This window comes from Mytilus californianus, unplaced genomic scaffold, assembly GCF_021869535.1.
Source record: "Mytilus californianus isolate M0D057914Y unplaced genomic scaffold, xbMytCali1.0.p SCAF_4, whole genome shotgun sequence".
Taxonomy (NCBI): domain Eukaryota; kingdom Metazoa; phylum Mollusca; class Bivalvia; order Mytilida; family Mytilidae; genus Mytilus; species Mytilus californianus.
The window spans coordinates 12,857,793-12,874,381 of NW_026262690.1; the positions used below are offsets into that span (position 1 = coordinate 12,857,793).

Here is a 16,589-nt window from a genome sequence, read left to right on the forward strand (position 1 = left end):
CACTGACAATATACATGTACCTTGACACTGCAGTTAAAAATTATGAAAATTTCCTTGGCATTTACAAGAAAATTATGTTACATGTGGATATAAATATTTTCTCCAACAAAATATATTTTGCTTTATCAGGAGAATCATTTATTATAGAAGTTCTTTTTTTAATATCATTTTTTTTGTGGTTAAAATAGTATAGACCACTTGATGTACATTTTAGTATGGAATTGTTGTTCTTTAAGGTATGTCAATTTTCCTTAATGATTTTATCAAGAAGAACGGAAGATCAAGTCTAGGATAAACTAATTTGTTATATTATGGACTCTTAATTGATACTCAATTTGTGATTCATCCACTTTGAAATCAACCATCAATTCAAATTAACCCTTCCAAAATTGATTGTCTAAACCCGTTCCAATAATTTAAGAACAAAATCTAACTTAAACCAAAGAATCAATCTCATTCTCTAAAATCTTAGACCTTATTACACAAAATAAACATAAAAAAGATATTTCATTTGTCTCTATCCATTCCTTGATTAAACTAGCATTTGTCATTCTGTTTTGTCAATTACTGCCTTTGTAACTGTGCATGAACAACAAGTATGCCTTTAAACTTTATAAATAATTTAATCATGGAGATAAGTGTACTACATTTAGCAAAACTAACAATTCACATAAACAATATGTGTTACAAATATCATAAAAATGTATGAAACGCATAGTATCAATTACCTGAAGCTCATATCTAACAAAGCTAAAAGCTCATAGTACATGTATCCCCCAAATTCCCAAACTCATTAGTATTAACCAAAGCCTAAGCCTCCTTAATATCAATCAAAGCATCCACCAAAGCCAATAGCTCTTAGTACCCACCAAAACAGGAAGTTCATAATATCCATGAATTCATAGTACCAGTATTCAAAAGCTTAAAGCTCATAAAATCGACAAATGACTGAAGCTTATAATTTCCACCAGAATCTAAAGTTCATGATATCCAGCAAAGACTAAAGCTCATAATATCCACCAAAGCCTGAAGGTCATAATATCCAACAAAGCCTGAAGTTTATAATATCCACCAACTTGAAGTTCATTGCATCATTCAAAGACTCCAGCTTATAGTATTAACCGAAGCCTAAAGTTCATAGTAAACCGAAGCCTAAAGTTCATAGTAAACCGAAGCCTAAAGTTAATAGTAACTACAGACGCATGATACAACTAATATCCATTAATTTCATTAAATCAACTGATTACACTTTTTTTCATTTTTTATAGTGAATTGCATCAGTGTAGACAATTCACATGTAACAGTACAAAAGGTTGGTTTAATTTTTGTAGAAAGACTTAGACAACACAAACATACAGTATCCAGAAAATAGCAAACTTTCACTTGCTAGCAAATTAATCCACAAGCTTAAAAAAAAATAGAATATGTTCCCTTAATTAATGAATGTAAATTTCCATAAATCAAACTGGTCAGCAGGAAGTCCTGTCCAATACAGTATTTTCAGTGTAGTGCTCATTTCAAAAAATTGTCCGAATTTTGAATCAATGTAGGGCTTTCACATCCATTTCATCTAAATCATGTTCATTGTCTGTGTTGATATCATCTGATAATTCGTCTTCCCTGAAATACAAAGCATGAAGATTTTCCCTTCACATGCATAGTAAAATTGAAAATCACCTCATGAAAGATAGACAACTATATAATATATCTAAATATATAAACATTTATATAAAGAAAAGAAGAATGGCTATTTATATAACGTTACTGCTTCTACTATATCATCTAATTCTGTCTACACTAAAAAAAGTTATTAAATCACTGAAATTGATGAGTCATTACATAGAAGAAATTAAAGCCATTTAGAGGGGCGGAAGGACCCTTTTCTGGAATATGGGATTGAGGGAATTCAGGAATAGCCAATTAATTCTTCGAGAATTCTGGATATAATTATATTGTGATGCAGGAGTGGACACATTATTTTTATAGGAGAGGACAAATTATTTTTATAGGAGTTTGGCATTTATTTTCTCAGGAATTCTGGATGAGACCCCCTCCTACCCCTATCTAAACTTGCAACATTCTTATATCATATCCCTGATCCTGTTGAGTGATTACAATAAAGGAATTCAGATTATCTAAACTCACCTGAGCCTTATGTTTATATCATATCCCTGATCCTGTTGAGACATCCTACTAAATGATCTATGGCTATCCAAACTTCCTGTGCTGTTTTGGTCATCTTCCAAAACACTAAGTCTAGAAATCTGCCCATCAGCTTTTAAAAAATAAAATATACAGGAATTTTTAATAATAGGTAAGTCATAAATTAGCTTAAGGTATTATTATGTAGTTACTTACAGGGAATAAACAGGAATATATTGGGTCAATGAAAAAAATGATTTGGACAAGGGCCATTCAAGGTCCAATACTTCTTTCCTGGATCCCATATATTCCCACACATCATTTGTAAGTGACTACATAACAATCTATCCCACTGATGACTTTTTGGTGTTCATGACATGTTGTAAACTTGTAAAAGTGGTTCTTATGTCAAACTTAAAGTTGGACAATAATAACAAACATTCAATATCAAAGTGTTCACAACAATTGACCTTTTCATGTCATGTATATTACTGGCAATTAGATTCATTTTATGATAGCTTTTATACCCCTTGTAAAAAGCATAAAACTATTCCATTTGGGGTTGATCTCATCAAAATGAAATACATAGATTTTTGTCAGGAAGGAAGAACAAATCAGGTAACTCAATATATTCCTTTCATTTTACACCTATTAACATTTAATTATCAAATCTGTCACATTAAACTGACTTCTGTATTCTATTTGTGCTATTAACTCTTTCATCCCTGGAACATTCCCACCTACTATTAGGAATTATTTCCTGGAACATTCCCACCTACTATTAGGAATTATTTCCTGCAAGTCTTGTTTAGCCCTTCACACTTATTATCCTTACCTGTAAGTCTGCCAGACTGAGAATATCCTTACCTGTAAGTCTGTCAGACTGAGAATATCCTTACCTGTAAGTCTGCCAGACTGAGAATATCCTTACCTGTAAGTCTGCCAGACTGAGAATATCCTTACCTGTAAGTCTGCCAGACTGAGAATATCCTTACTAGAATATCCTTACCTGTAAGTCTGCCAGACTGAGAATATCCTTACCTGTAAGTCTGCCAGACTGAGAATATCCTTACTAGAATATCCTTACCTGTAAGTCTGCCAGACTGAGAATATCCTTACCTGTAAGTCTGCCAGACTGAGAAGCTAATTCCCATTCTAGTTTATCTAATGTTTCTACATCCTCTATGTTTGACTTTTCTTTAGCACCAACTTCATCAAATTTACTTAAATTATCACCATCCACAACTGAAAATGATGAGTTTATGCACTTAATAGATATTATTATTATTATATACTTCTGATGAAATAAATTTATCTTTAAAAATATCAATTTAATAAAATCTCTAGTGAGGCATAACTATATAGATTATATTGGATTGCAAATGATTGCGTTTATAGTAACTAGTTATGTCTGCCCTGTCAGTGCACCTACATCACCCATGGTACTCAATATGACAGTCTTTAGTTTTACATTTCTCTCCTGGTTACCAGATTTTAAATAGCAAAGAGCATATACATATATTTTTGTTGTCTTGTTCTCCTTTTTCTTTTCTATCAATAACTTGTACCAAGTGTTATCGGGTACACCAACATTAGCTACTGTGAAACCTGTTTGAAATAAATCCTTTTACAGCTAAACAAGTGTTCTGCTTAGGCACAGTAGAACCTGTCTTCAAAAATAAAGATTTTGCATGGTCTGTTTACACAGGTAAAATTAATGTCCTGATATAAAATTTAAATCTAGAGAAATATTGGACAGGTTTCACTGTGTGTATATGAAACATATATACATATACCAAGTAGTCATACTACTACAAGAAATGTTATATCCCCAAAATATAATGACCTACTTATTATTAAATATCCTACTAAAAACAACCAAAATCATTCATTTTTTATCAAAAAGTGAAAGTGATAATCTTGAATAAAATGAGTTTCAGTATGAGACAATTATCTCAAGTATAAAGAGTTATTTCATTTATTATCAATAAGTCTAAAAATTCCAAAATATACAATAACAAGAATGTGTCCATAGTACACGGATGCCCCACTCGCACTATCATTTTCTATGTTCAGTGGACCGTGAAATTGGGGTCAAAACTCTAATTTGGCATTCAAATTAGAAAGATCATATCATAGGGAACATGTGTACTAAGTTTCAAGTTGATTAGACTTCAACTTCATCAAAAACTACCTTGACCAAAAACTTTAACCTGAAGCGGTACCAATGGACGAAGGATGAACGGACGAACGGACGCACAGACCAAAAAACATAATGCCCCTAAGTGGGGCATAAAAATGTACACAAACACAAAATTTACCAAATATTAGCCTGGTTTTATCTAACACTACATTCCATTGACATAAACTTCATCTGTACATAATATCTCAATATCAATTTAAGCCTTGAAAGTATCCAACCAAGCTTGAAACTAATAACTACAATCTTACCAATAGCTCTTGAAAGTCGTCCATCCTCTGCTTGTGATGACCTCAGTCTACTCAGAGGTCGTGGTGTTTTAGATGTCTGACGTGGTGTTTTAGATGTCTGTGATGTTGGACCAGATGTTATCTGTGACTCAAGACGTGGAGTTTTGGAAGATTTTGATTCAGGACGTGGTGTTCTGGGAGTTTTTGATCCAGGACGTGATGAGTTGTTTTGTTTTGATGAAGGACGAGGTATTATATCCTCGGACTTATTCTGTTTAGTTGATTGACTAGATTCTAATGGCATTTCTGGCAGAGTGGTGTCTCGCAACCAAGTATCTACACGACTCAAGGACCTTAAATAACAAAGTTTCATTTGATAAAGTTATAAAGTGCTGGAAATTAAAAAAAAAGTATTAATAAAGTGTTGAAAGGCAAACAAAAAAATACAATATGAAGGAAAAGAATTTATTTCGAATAAATAAACATATGCAAATTACACGTTTGGATTCTTTATAATGTATAGTTTGCCCTCTGTTTGCCTTTGATGGATCCTAATATGCAGACACATCAGAACTGTTTGGAGATGTGTGTTTGTTTGCCAGGAGTTCTGGACACATAAAGCCCTTGCAGCTTGTGCCAAGGTGAGTTTATTTGGCTGTCTTAATGTGATGCCACATCTGTTTGGGTCTGAAAAAACACAGTAATGCCCCATTGGTAGCCCTGACTCCAAGATACATCATTGTTACTGAAATGATTGACATACAAGGTGTAAGAACCCTAGTCAGATATAAGGCATCACTATCTGTATAGTTGTCTAATAATGACATACATACCTAGTTGTTGATGCAGGACTGATATTTCCATCCACAACTTTCTTGGTTTCATTTTCCTCATCGTATTGTGAACTGTACTGTGACAGCATATTCCTTCCTTTTGCAGACCCTAGTCCATGAACCTCAGTTGAATTTTTGGCATCTAGAATAGCTAATGGGTCCTCAGGGTCAGCCAGTCTGGGTGTTTCTATTGGTTGTATAGTTTCACTAGGAACAGCATCAGACAAACTTTTGTCTGGTTTCCATGATCTTGGAGACATACTGTAAACTAATAGAGAAAAATAAAACAATTTATGACATTGAAAGAACTTGTCAAGATATATATATATTAACGGATGCTAGAATTTGTTTTGTTGGAATATGAATAACTTATAGAATTTTAACAAATATTGCTCATGTTATTACATTTTTGTAGTTAAACTTGGCATTGAACTAGGTTTCAGATACTTCTTCAGTACTCTGACAGTCTGTGTCTTTTTGTTACTTGTTTTGGGATTTTGTAACGGTCTGATGAGTCAAGTCCTTTCATACAGATTTTTACAATTTGTGCTTACGCTGTTTTGTAAAACTACCATCCAAGGTTAGGGAGGATTGATTGCTGTTTATGTCCCAAGCCATGAAACTGTAATCCAGTTGTTGTCATTGGTTACTGTCTGCCATACTTTGGATTCATTTATTTTTGTGGGTATCAATTTTCGTGGATTCAGGAAAACTTGCATTTTCGTGGCTATTTGATTTTGTGGTCTTGCCAATCTCTGCATTCAAAGCTTACAGAAAATTTGTCATTCGTCGAACATTTGAATTCTTGGTTCACCTGTACCCACGAAACCCACGAAAATTGGTATTCAACAAATAATAATGAATCCAAAGTATTTGTTTTTCATTCATTGTTGCAGTATTAATCAGGTGATTACTGTAAATTCAGAAATTATTGCATGCATTTATTATTGCGATTTTGTCATTTTAGACTAAAATGCGATTTTAATTTTTGCGATATTGAGAAAAATCCTGTTTAATTCATATAAAAAATTTCAAAATGCGAGTTTAAATTATTGCGATTATAACCCTGTCGCATTTTTCGCATTTATAAAAACATTGCAATTATTTCTGAATTTACAGTATTTTCTCAGTTGAATTGATTCTCCATTTTGTTTTACACATGCCTTTTATAGCGTACTTATTGTATGAGTTTTGCTCAATGTTGAAGGCAATATGGTTTACCTGTAATTGTTCACATCTTTGGTCTTAATGGATAGTTCATACCACATCTTTTTATTTTCATATTAATTATATTAACTCCTAATATAATCTAGAAAAATAAATCTTACATGTATAACTTAATTTAAATTTTTCCTGTCCCGATTTTTTATGTTTGGAAGGTGTCATAGTTCTTTCCTGTTCTGCAGGTTGGACACCAGCCATTAAGAAATCCCCTAGTCCTGAGGTATAAGATGACACATTCTCATCTAATGGCAAGGAGGCAATCTGCTTCAAAGCATTACTGGGTTCCATGGTTAAATGGCTTTCTCTGTGGAATTAAAAAACAATTTGATATTTACTTCAAATTTAATTACCTGTATCACAATTATTATTTGATTTAAATGTATGATGGAGAATTATATTCATCAGGCACTATGTCACACTAGTAGAGGCAGATTTAGAGGGGCATAGACTTTTTACATGTATCACTCCAAACGTTGGCTTGCCAGGGGCCCTACTTTTTCAAAATCCTGGATCTGCACCAGACTAGGTTGATATAAAGTTCATTGATTGAAAGTTCTTTACTAGTAATATCAACCTGTAGCCTCACAAAACTCAGTAACAGGAGTAAGATGAGAATTCAACTGCAAAATTTTAAGGATCCTACTGAAGAATTACAATTTCAATCCTAATGGAAACAGGAAAATCTTAATATTCATAATATGTATTCTTACCCATTTAATCTTGAACTTGCTCTACTTTTTGCTCTGGATCCAGGTCTTGACTGGCTAGTTTTAGCTCTAGATGCAGGCCTGGATGATGGAGGTCTTTGTTTTGCAGACGACACTCGATTTCCTGTTTCTGATGAATTAGTTTCATTCCCTAATTTAGATGGTACCCTATCAGTAAATGGTGCTGATGCACTAGATTTTACAGTTTCTAAGTTTTGTAAATTATTTTTTGAAGAATTCGGCCTTGTAGGAACTTCCATTTCTACATTCTGGTCAATGTGTTCATTGATTTTAAGGTTTTTCCCGGACTTTCTTCTTGCAGACTTTGGAAAATGTGGGGGTTTAGAATCATCAACATTCTGTGATTTAAATGGTAAATCTGTTGTCCTGAAAGTAATGAGTCATATATAAAATAGGGAAATATTTATTTAACATGAAAAGTAGGAAATCAATTCATTAAATTTGAAGACATTCATATTCAATCAATATAAGGTATAACAATGCTGAAAGTGGCATTAAACACCAATCAATCAATTGTTGATTTATGCAAAATATTTAGACTATGATGTTCTGTTAATAGTTTTTTTAATGAATCATTTATTTCACTGTGTTCACAGCAAATTAAAATCTCTATTTAAACATTTCAGACATGTATACACTTTTCATCCCCAATAAATAATTAAAACATTATCATTTTTGTATTTTGATAACATGATCACAAGTAATATTCATAAATATTAATTAATGACAAGCTTTGGCTGTTGAAAAAATGATCTATAACCACACATGACAAAATTACAACATTTTAAAGATAGTTCAATAAATATCATATTCTGTAATACTATTTTACATTCATAAACATAATCATAAATGGTAATACTGCAAGTCAAATTTGAAATAAATTTCTTTCATCTTCTATATGTATTTCAGTTCGTTGTCCGTCATATTTACATTTATTGATTACCATTTGTCTGTCAATCAATTAAGTTTATGCATTACAGAAGCTTACCTTTGACTCTTAATGGCCCACATATCTAAATCATCAGCTTCTTGAACATTACATGCTGTTGTCTCTTCAATATTATCTGACCTCTGAAGTCAAAAATATCATTCAGTTTAAGTAACATTACTAAAAGCTCATCATAGATAATGTATAGAGGGTTATTTTCACAGGGTGTTTATTTTTGCTTATTTTGGTGGATAAAGGAAAATCGCGAAAATAATTCTGCGAAAATTTATGCATACGTTCGGTACTTTGTAATAGCGTTTTGTGAACGATCTATTTTTTCCGGTCCACGGATCAATAACGTTTATGTTAGTTTAAACAACATAAATGCCAAAGGGCGTTATTTAAGGAATGACTGTAATATATTTTCTGTCTATGAAGAAATAACATAAAACATTTGGTACACACTGATTAACCAGCGTAGAGGGTTATTTAAAAGTGTGCACCACATTTTTGAGGTTATTTCGAATAGATAGAACAAAATATTACTGTCATTCCTTATAATTTAATTCTAAATTCCTTTTTTAAGGAGTAAATCATGAAAAACGATGATGACGTCATGGTCACATGACAAAATTATGTCTATGAGCTGATAGACAAAAAACTTTCAGCCAATCAGAAACGTGTTACATCCAAAATTAAATTCACATATAATTTATAAAATCGCTGCATGTTAAGTGTTAATTAGTTTATATATAGTGTCAAATAATATAAGAGTGTAGGGTACTCTAGTCAGGTATTTTACCCTTATTAATTAGTGTCAAATTATATAAGAGTTGCAAGTCACTCTTGATGATTTTATAACCTAATTAGTACATCAAAAGTTCGGTCAATTTCGTAACGAATCAACCGTAACATTAACAAGAGTTTGTACACCTGTGGCAAATTTCTCTTAAGTACCGATATTCTATTGATTAACTGTATCAAAATATAATCAATAAATAAGTCGTCATGCAGGTAAACCAATCATTTAACCATAACAGTAGACACTTGTTTGTCAATTTTTACAACTTTTTAACTGCAACCATTTTGGTATCCGCCAAAACATTTAATTGGGATTTAAGAGTCCGCCAAAATAAAAACCATCAATTTTTCGTATACTTTGTTGCCCCTTAATTGCAAAATTTTACACCGGCGAAAATAACCTTCTATACGGTACTATCATTCTATCAACTCTATCCCTACTTCTGCTAGATTATTTAACATTTTGCATCTTTACAGTTCCTGTAATATTAACTTCCTCTTCTTCTAAATAAACAACATAAGCAGCTAGAAAGAACAACAAGTCATCTAGCTATTCTTTTTAAATGAGTGAGTAAAAGATGACATTCTAAACATGGTACTGTATTTATTTATAAAATGTAATCACTCAGTTATCATTTTATATCTTTGGCCTTCATTACACTTTAAGGACATAATGGAAGATATTTTACAACTGCCATGCATAAAATATAGGTTGATATGACCTTACTTTTGTAATTAGGTTTTCATAAATATTTCTATTTCAAATGGTTAAGTTGATATTCTTTTCCATAGACACAATAATACAAACTAATACTTAACATTCTTCGTAATATTGTTGTAGTAGTATTTCTTTTCAAATACATGTAGTATGTAAAATATCAAATGTCATGTAGATATAACTGATTTGTGGAACACACAAAAATAAAGGTTAGTGAAATAACAAACTGCCATGTGAAACACAAAAATATAATAAACACATTTACATGGTGAGGTCCACGTGCATGTTTGTCACTAGAAATGTTGAAATTATACATTGATACTTGATAGGGTAACATTCAATATTAACAGTTTGTACAAAATTTGGAAACTGAATCTGTTTTCTGAAACTGATTGAGAAAATATCAGTCAAAATTTATTGACATTACTATAACATGCCAAATTACGTAACCATTCTTACTATAAAATATGATTACAATTAATTATACATCTTTTTATTCTTGGAAATTTGTGATAAAAAAGCAAAAAAAAGCAAAAGGCATTTGTATTGTAAATGAAAACAGCAGAAATGGTGATGTACTAAAGTGATAAAACAGTGATAATCTGACACCAATTCATCACCTACCATTGACGCTGGTCTGTTGTGTACAACCTAATTAAACAACATGTAATTAACACTGGTTATAAATTCATATGAAATAAGAATAACAATTGCTCAGCGTTTAAGTTACATGAATGATATCAAATGGTTAATTTATGTGTCAAAGAATTTAATAGGCTACAACAAATTAATGCCCTTTATTTTTATTGTCTACCAATTTTGTTTCCCTTATTTTGGGTTTATTTTGTTCTACTTTCTTTTCTTTTACAAATTCATTACTTTTATTGTGCATTTCCTTGGTATGTACATGATAAAAGGGAGTAGATTGAGTGGTGAGGCCAGTAGCATGGGATCCTTGGCTTTATCTCTGCAGCACATAAATAGGGCTAGGGGTGGAACAATTCTCATTCATCAAGTTTTCAGCACTTCCAGGACTGAATTTCTTTACATTTGCAAATAATAGAAAAAAAAAAAAAATCTTAAAACTAGTTTTAAATTAAAAGTGGATCTACTATGTAAACCACAACATTTGTTTGTAAACCACAACATTTGTTTATAATTCAAAGATTTTTAACTAATAGTATTTTCATAAATTTTCAAATTATTTTCCACTAATTTGTGGAAAGGTTCATATTTTAAGCCAAATTTCAGCAATAGAAATTGTCCGCAATTCATTATTCTTACATCCTTTAAGCATAAACATCGTCATTGTATTCTGCCTGGCTAAAAGCCATGAAACCAGGTGAAAATAGCTCAAAATTTGTAGTTTCAGAACGATTCTTAACTGCCATATGATTATACATTTCTATTGGTTATTAAATAAATCATTTAAGGTGAATTGTTCTTAAAGTTGAATATAACATATATACCAGTATGTTGAGGCAAAGGCAATATTATTATAAGGAAGAGACAAAAATTTTTATAAAAACCTGGTTCAATTCTTTTAAAATGTAACCAATAAAATGTCAGTGTAATTAACAATAGTTAAATAGTATTTTCTGAAATTATTTTTTGTACTAACAAGTGAAACTGTGAGCTACTGCTCACTGATGATACCCCCGCCCAAATATTTCGGTAAACAGGAAGTTGTTGAGTGATGAATCTGAAAACGCATCACATGGAATAGCTGACTCATAAAACCCTGAAACCAAATTTCAGAAATCCTTGTAATGTAGTTCCTGAGATAAATGTGACAAAAATTTTCAACTACTTGGATGTCATGTTTAAAATGATGTAAATGTTCGATAAACAGGAAGTTGTTGAGTGATGAATCTGAAAACACATCACACCGTATAACTGACTCATATAAATCCTGAAACCAAATTTCAGAAATCCTTGTAATGTAGTTCCTGAGAAAAGTGCGACGAAAAATATTCATGGGACAGACAGAGGTAAAACAGTATACCCCCACTTTTTTAAAGCGGGTATAAAAACAGTATACCACCACTTTTTTAAAGCAGGGGTATAATAAAGGTTTTAAAATGATCACATGATACAAATATATTGTGAAAAAACATCATACTCAGCATAGATGAAAGTATCAATTACTGAATCAATAACAACATTGACTGGCAAGTTCAGACATCTACCTCTACTTTATGTATATAAAGAAGCCCTATCCGAAGACATTTAACCTGTGGATTTAATAAGCTCATTAAATTTCAATGTAACTAAAAGATTTTTGAAAATGAATGCAAGTGAAATTGATGTTTCTTGACTTAGTTTTCAAATTCCCATGTGGTTAATACCTAAGATTTTATCTGATTGGATAATTACAGTAGCAATGCAAAGTTTACTGTTAAAAAGATGAATGACTGGTCAAAAGATAAGATCAAGTGAGTCAAACTACTCTATACAAACCTCGTCATTCTGAATTTCTATAATAGAGATATTATCCTCATCATGTCTGGCAAGACTTAATGGCTGGTTAGAGGTTGCCGCTTCATACAGAGCTCGGAACTCGACTCTTTCAAAAGAAGCTACAAAATATCATTGTTTCGTTATTAACTATAATCCCTCTACCAACACTATAAAACTTTGTTGTTCAATTGTAAATGTTAGACAATGATACATTGTTAAGATCCTTACCATATCAATCAAGGCTGCAAATTTTACCACTCAATTTATTGTAGCTTTATAATCAACAATTAAAGAAAGGACAGAAATCTCTTAATCAAAGCTTTAAGACATTTTTTTATCTGTACCTTTTTGTATACATGGTGACTTGGATGAAGAGTTGTCTCATTGGCACTCATACCACATCTTCTTATTAATCTATACTCAAATATTTTCCAAACATTAAAAAATTAAAAGAATGTATTGTTATCAATATTCTGAAAACCAGCTGTACATGTAAATCATCCTTGGTGTAGTACTATCTGATTTGTATGTTACAGTGTGGTTTTTTAGAGGGGTCAGGGTGTTTAAAAGATTAACTATCACTGTCATAGCTATCCTCTCTCTCAGGGAATGACTGGATCCTTGGTGTAGTACTATCTGATTTATATGTTACAGTGTGGTGTTAGAGGGGTCAGGGTGTTTAAAAGATTTACTATCACTGTCATAGCTATCCTCTCTCTCAGGGAATGACTAGATCCTTGGTGTAGTACTATCTGATTTGTATGTTACAGTGTGGTTTTTTAGAGGGGTCAGGGTGTTTAAAAGATTTACTATCACTGTCATAGCTATCCTCTCTCTCAGGGAATGACTAGATCCTTGGTGTAGTACTATCTGATTTGTATGTTACAGTGTGGTTTTTTAGAGGGGTCAGGGTGTTTAAAAGACTTACTATCACTGTCAAAGCTATCCTCTCTCTCAGGGAATGACTGTATCCTTGGTGTAGTACTATCTGATTTATATGTTCTAGGTGTAGTGGCATTACTGCCTAGTCTTGGGGTGGATAGCCCATCAAGATCTGTTCTCCTATGTTTCTTCAGTAGAAGACGTTCAGCATAACTAAGACTATTTGTAAATTTGATATCAATTTCTGGTGACTTGTCATTAGTCCCTGTACTATGATCCATTTGTTCAACATTATCCCCTAAACATAAAAACAAAAACGAAATTAAATATGGTTCCTGGCTTTCATGAAAGTACAAAAAAAATGACAGCTTATATAATACAATATATTACTGATTACAAATGTGTCTAGTTTTGTGATTGAATAACAACACAGAGATGTCAGTTTACAGTCCTGAAACAGCCGGGGTATATCTGACGTTTTTACCCCAATTAGAATCTCAATCATGACGAACGAATGGGATAAAATTTCCTGCAAGTCTTTGCAGAAAATGATATTATTTTACAGTATATAAGACAGAAAATGCATACTTAAAGGTTTTTCTTGTCGTTTAACACACCTTGGGGTGCCATGATTACCCAAAGAAAGACAACCCTGTGGTTGGTCTTTCATTTGATCAGCCAATCAATCATGATACCCTTCTGTGTGTAAACACGAAAAAGAAATATGCATTTTCTATAACATGAATGATGGATGTCTGTTTAGCCTCCACTGGCAAATTAAATGCATATTCTCAACAAAAAACATGTAAATATAATATGAATATGAATCCTGCTTTGTACTAGTCTGACATACTGAACAGGATTTTTAATGTTCACAAGGTAACAGTCCGCAATCAGACATATCACCATATCTGGACTACGAGTCGACCAGTCTTTGCTCTTTCTTCTAATGCTGCATGCTTAGCATAAAAGCTGCAACTACCAATTCTAATATTAAAAAAAAGATGTGATATGATTGCCAATGAGACAACACATCACAAGAGACCAAATGACACAGAAATTAACAACTATAGGTCACCATACGGCCTTCAACAATGAGCAAAGCCCAAACCGCATAGTCAGCTATAAAAGGCCTCGAAATGATAAATATAAAACAATTCAAACGAGAAAACTAACGGCCTAATTTATGTACAAAATAAACAAGAGTGCACACGCTGAAATGTCTTGCCTTCTTTAATAACCATTGATATTATGTTGATAGTCCTAAATATAAAGCTTTCTTACAACTGTCACATAAACTTAACATTAACCAAGAAAACTAAACATTGACCAATGAACCATGGAAATGAGGTCAAGGTCAGATGAACCATGCCAGGCAGGCATGTACAGCTAACAATTATTCCATACACCAAATATAGTTGACCTATTGCATATAGTATTAGAAAAAAAGACCAAAACTCAAAATCTTAACTTTGACCACTGAACCATGAAAATGAGGTCAAGGTCAAATGACACCTGCCAGCTAGACATGTACACCTTACAATCATTCCATACACCAAATATAGTTGACCTATTGCTTAAAGTGTAAGAAAAACAGACCAAAACACAAAAACGTAACATAAGCAATGAACCATGAAAATGAGGTCAAGGTCAAATAAAACCTGCCAGACTGACATGTACATCATTAAATATTTCCATACACCAAATATAGTTGACCTACTGCATACAGTATTAGGAAAACAGACCAAAACACAAAAACTTAACATTGAGCAATGAACCTTGAAAATGAGGTCAAGGTCAAATAAAACATGCCAGACTGACATGTACACCGTAAAATATTTCCATACACTAAATATAGTTGACCTACTGCATTCAGTATTAGAAAAACAAACCAAAACACAAAAACTTAACATTGAGCAATGAACCGTGAAAATGAGGTCAAGGTCAAATAAAACTTGCCAGACTGACATGAACATCGTACAATATTTCCATACACCAAATACAGTTGACCTATTGCATACAGTATTAGAAAAACAGACCAAAACACAAAAACTAAACTATGACCACTGAACCATGAAAATGAGGTCAAGGTCAGATGACACCTGCCAGTTGGACATGTACCCCTTACTATCATTACATACACCAAATATAGTAGACCTATTGCTTATAGTATCTCAGATATGGACTTGACCACGAAAACTTAACCTTGTTCACTGATCCATGAAATGAGGTCGAAGTCAAGTGAAAACTATCTGACGGGCATGAGGACCTTGCAAGGTACGCACATACCAAATATAGTTATCCTATTACTTATAATAAGAGAGAATTTAACATTCCAAAAAATCTGAACTTTTTTTTCAAGTAGTCGCTGAACCATGAAAATGAGGTCAAGGACATTGGACATGTGACTGACGGAAACTTCGTAACATGAGGCATCTATATACAAAGTATGAAGCATCAAGGTCTTCCACCTTCTAAAATATAAAGCTTTTAAGAAGTTAGCTAACGCTGCCGCCGCCGCCGCCGCCGGATCACTATCCCTATGTCGAGCTTTCTGCGACAAAAGTCGCAGGCTCAACAAAAATGAAAAACAAATATGTAACACAGCAACAAACGACAACCACTGAATTACAGGCTCCTGAGTTAGGAGAGGCACATACAGAATGTGGCGGGGTTAAACATGTTAGCGGGCGCCCAACCCTTCCCTAACCTGGGACAGTAGTGTAACAGTACAACATAAGAACAAACTATAAAAATCAGTTGAAAAAGGCTTAACTCATCAGATGGATACAAATAGAAATACATCTAACAAAAACACGTGGACAGGTACTTATACATCCCCACAACAAAAAAAACACTGAGTACAGATCTGAGAGTACTCCCAGTTACTGATAGCTAGTTCAAAGCCAAATCATGCATCTAAGACTAGTCAAGTCTGGTTTGACCTGGCTGGGGATGGAACACATCACTTTCCACACTCAAAGTGAGCATGGGATCCCTGATGCATTTAATATGGATTATACATCAATGATACAAAATCAAAAGATATCTAAAGGTCCATATAGAATTTTGTTTTCTGAATACACACCCACTCTTTATATTATTGCACATGTCTTTGGTTGATTTAACAGGCCTCTTCTCTTCTGTCTTTATTTGTGTAAATTCTAGAGAACTTTTATTTTCTAATATTTCAAATAGAATGTCTTTTATGCAAGCATCCATTCCACAGAAATCTATTAGCACCAGCTTTTAAAGATTTTCAAGAAAAACATTGAAATCATAGAAGTGTTAACCAATTTTCTTGGAAGTGGTCAATGATATTTCAATTTTGTAATTATCTATTTCAGAAAAAAAATCAGGAGAATCTAAGGAAAAGAACTGAATATTTAACTTGACAACCTGAGCAATATTTTTTCAATATCTTACGAATGTTTAAATCATTT

The 16,589-nt window shown here is 32.7% G+C and overlaps 1 protein-coding gene across 2 annotated transcripts in view; it reads right to left on the reverse strand.

The window, feature by feature from the left end:
- Positions 1 to 603: 603 nt before the first annotated feature.
- LOC127737484 (zinc finger B-box domain-containing protein 1-like) overlaps positions 604 to 16,589 on the reverse strand; it is a 34,405-nt gene continuing 18,419 nt past the window's right edge. Inside the window, exons 10-20 of one of the 2 annotated variants that reach the window (XM_052248216.1) lie at positions 13,193 to 13,444; positions 12,265 to 12,383; positions 10,429 to 10,455; positions 8,346 to 8,428; positions 7,340 to 7,723; positions 6,734 to 6,933; positions 5,406 to 5,673; positions 4,594 to 4,925; positions 3,262 to 3,387; positions 2,146 to 2,275; positions 604 to 1,620 (exon numbers count right to left, since the gene is read on the reverse strand). In XM_052248216.1, the coding sequence (XP_052104176.1) occupies positions 1,542 to 1,620; positions 2,146 to 2,275; positions 3,262 to 3,387; positions 4,594 to 4,925; positions 5,406 to 5,673; positions 6,734 to 6,933; positions 7,340 to 7,723; positions 8,346 to 8,428; positions 10,429 to 10,455; positions 12,265 to 12,383; positions 13,193 to 13,444 (2,000 nt within the window). In that variant the 3' untranslated portion in view covers positions 604 to 1,541. The remainder of the gene's footprint in view (positions 1,621 to 2,145; positions 2,276 to 3,261; positions 3,388 to 4,593; positions 4,926 to 5,405; positions 5,674 to 6,733; positions 6,934 to 7,339; positions 7,724 to 8,345; positions 8,429 to 10,428; positions 10,456 to 12,264; positions 12,384 to 13,192; positions 13,445 to 16,589) is intronic. The other variant, XM_052248217.1, reaches the window with a different exon arrangement.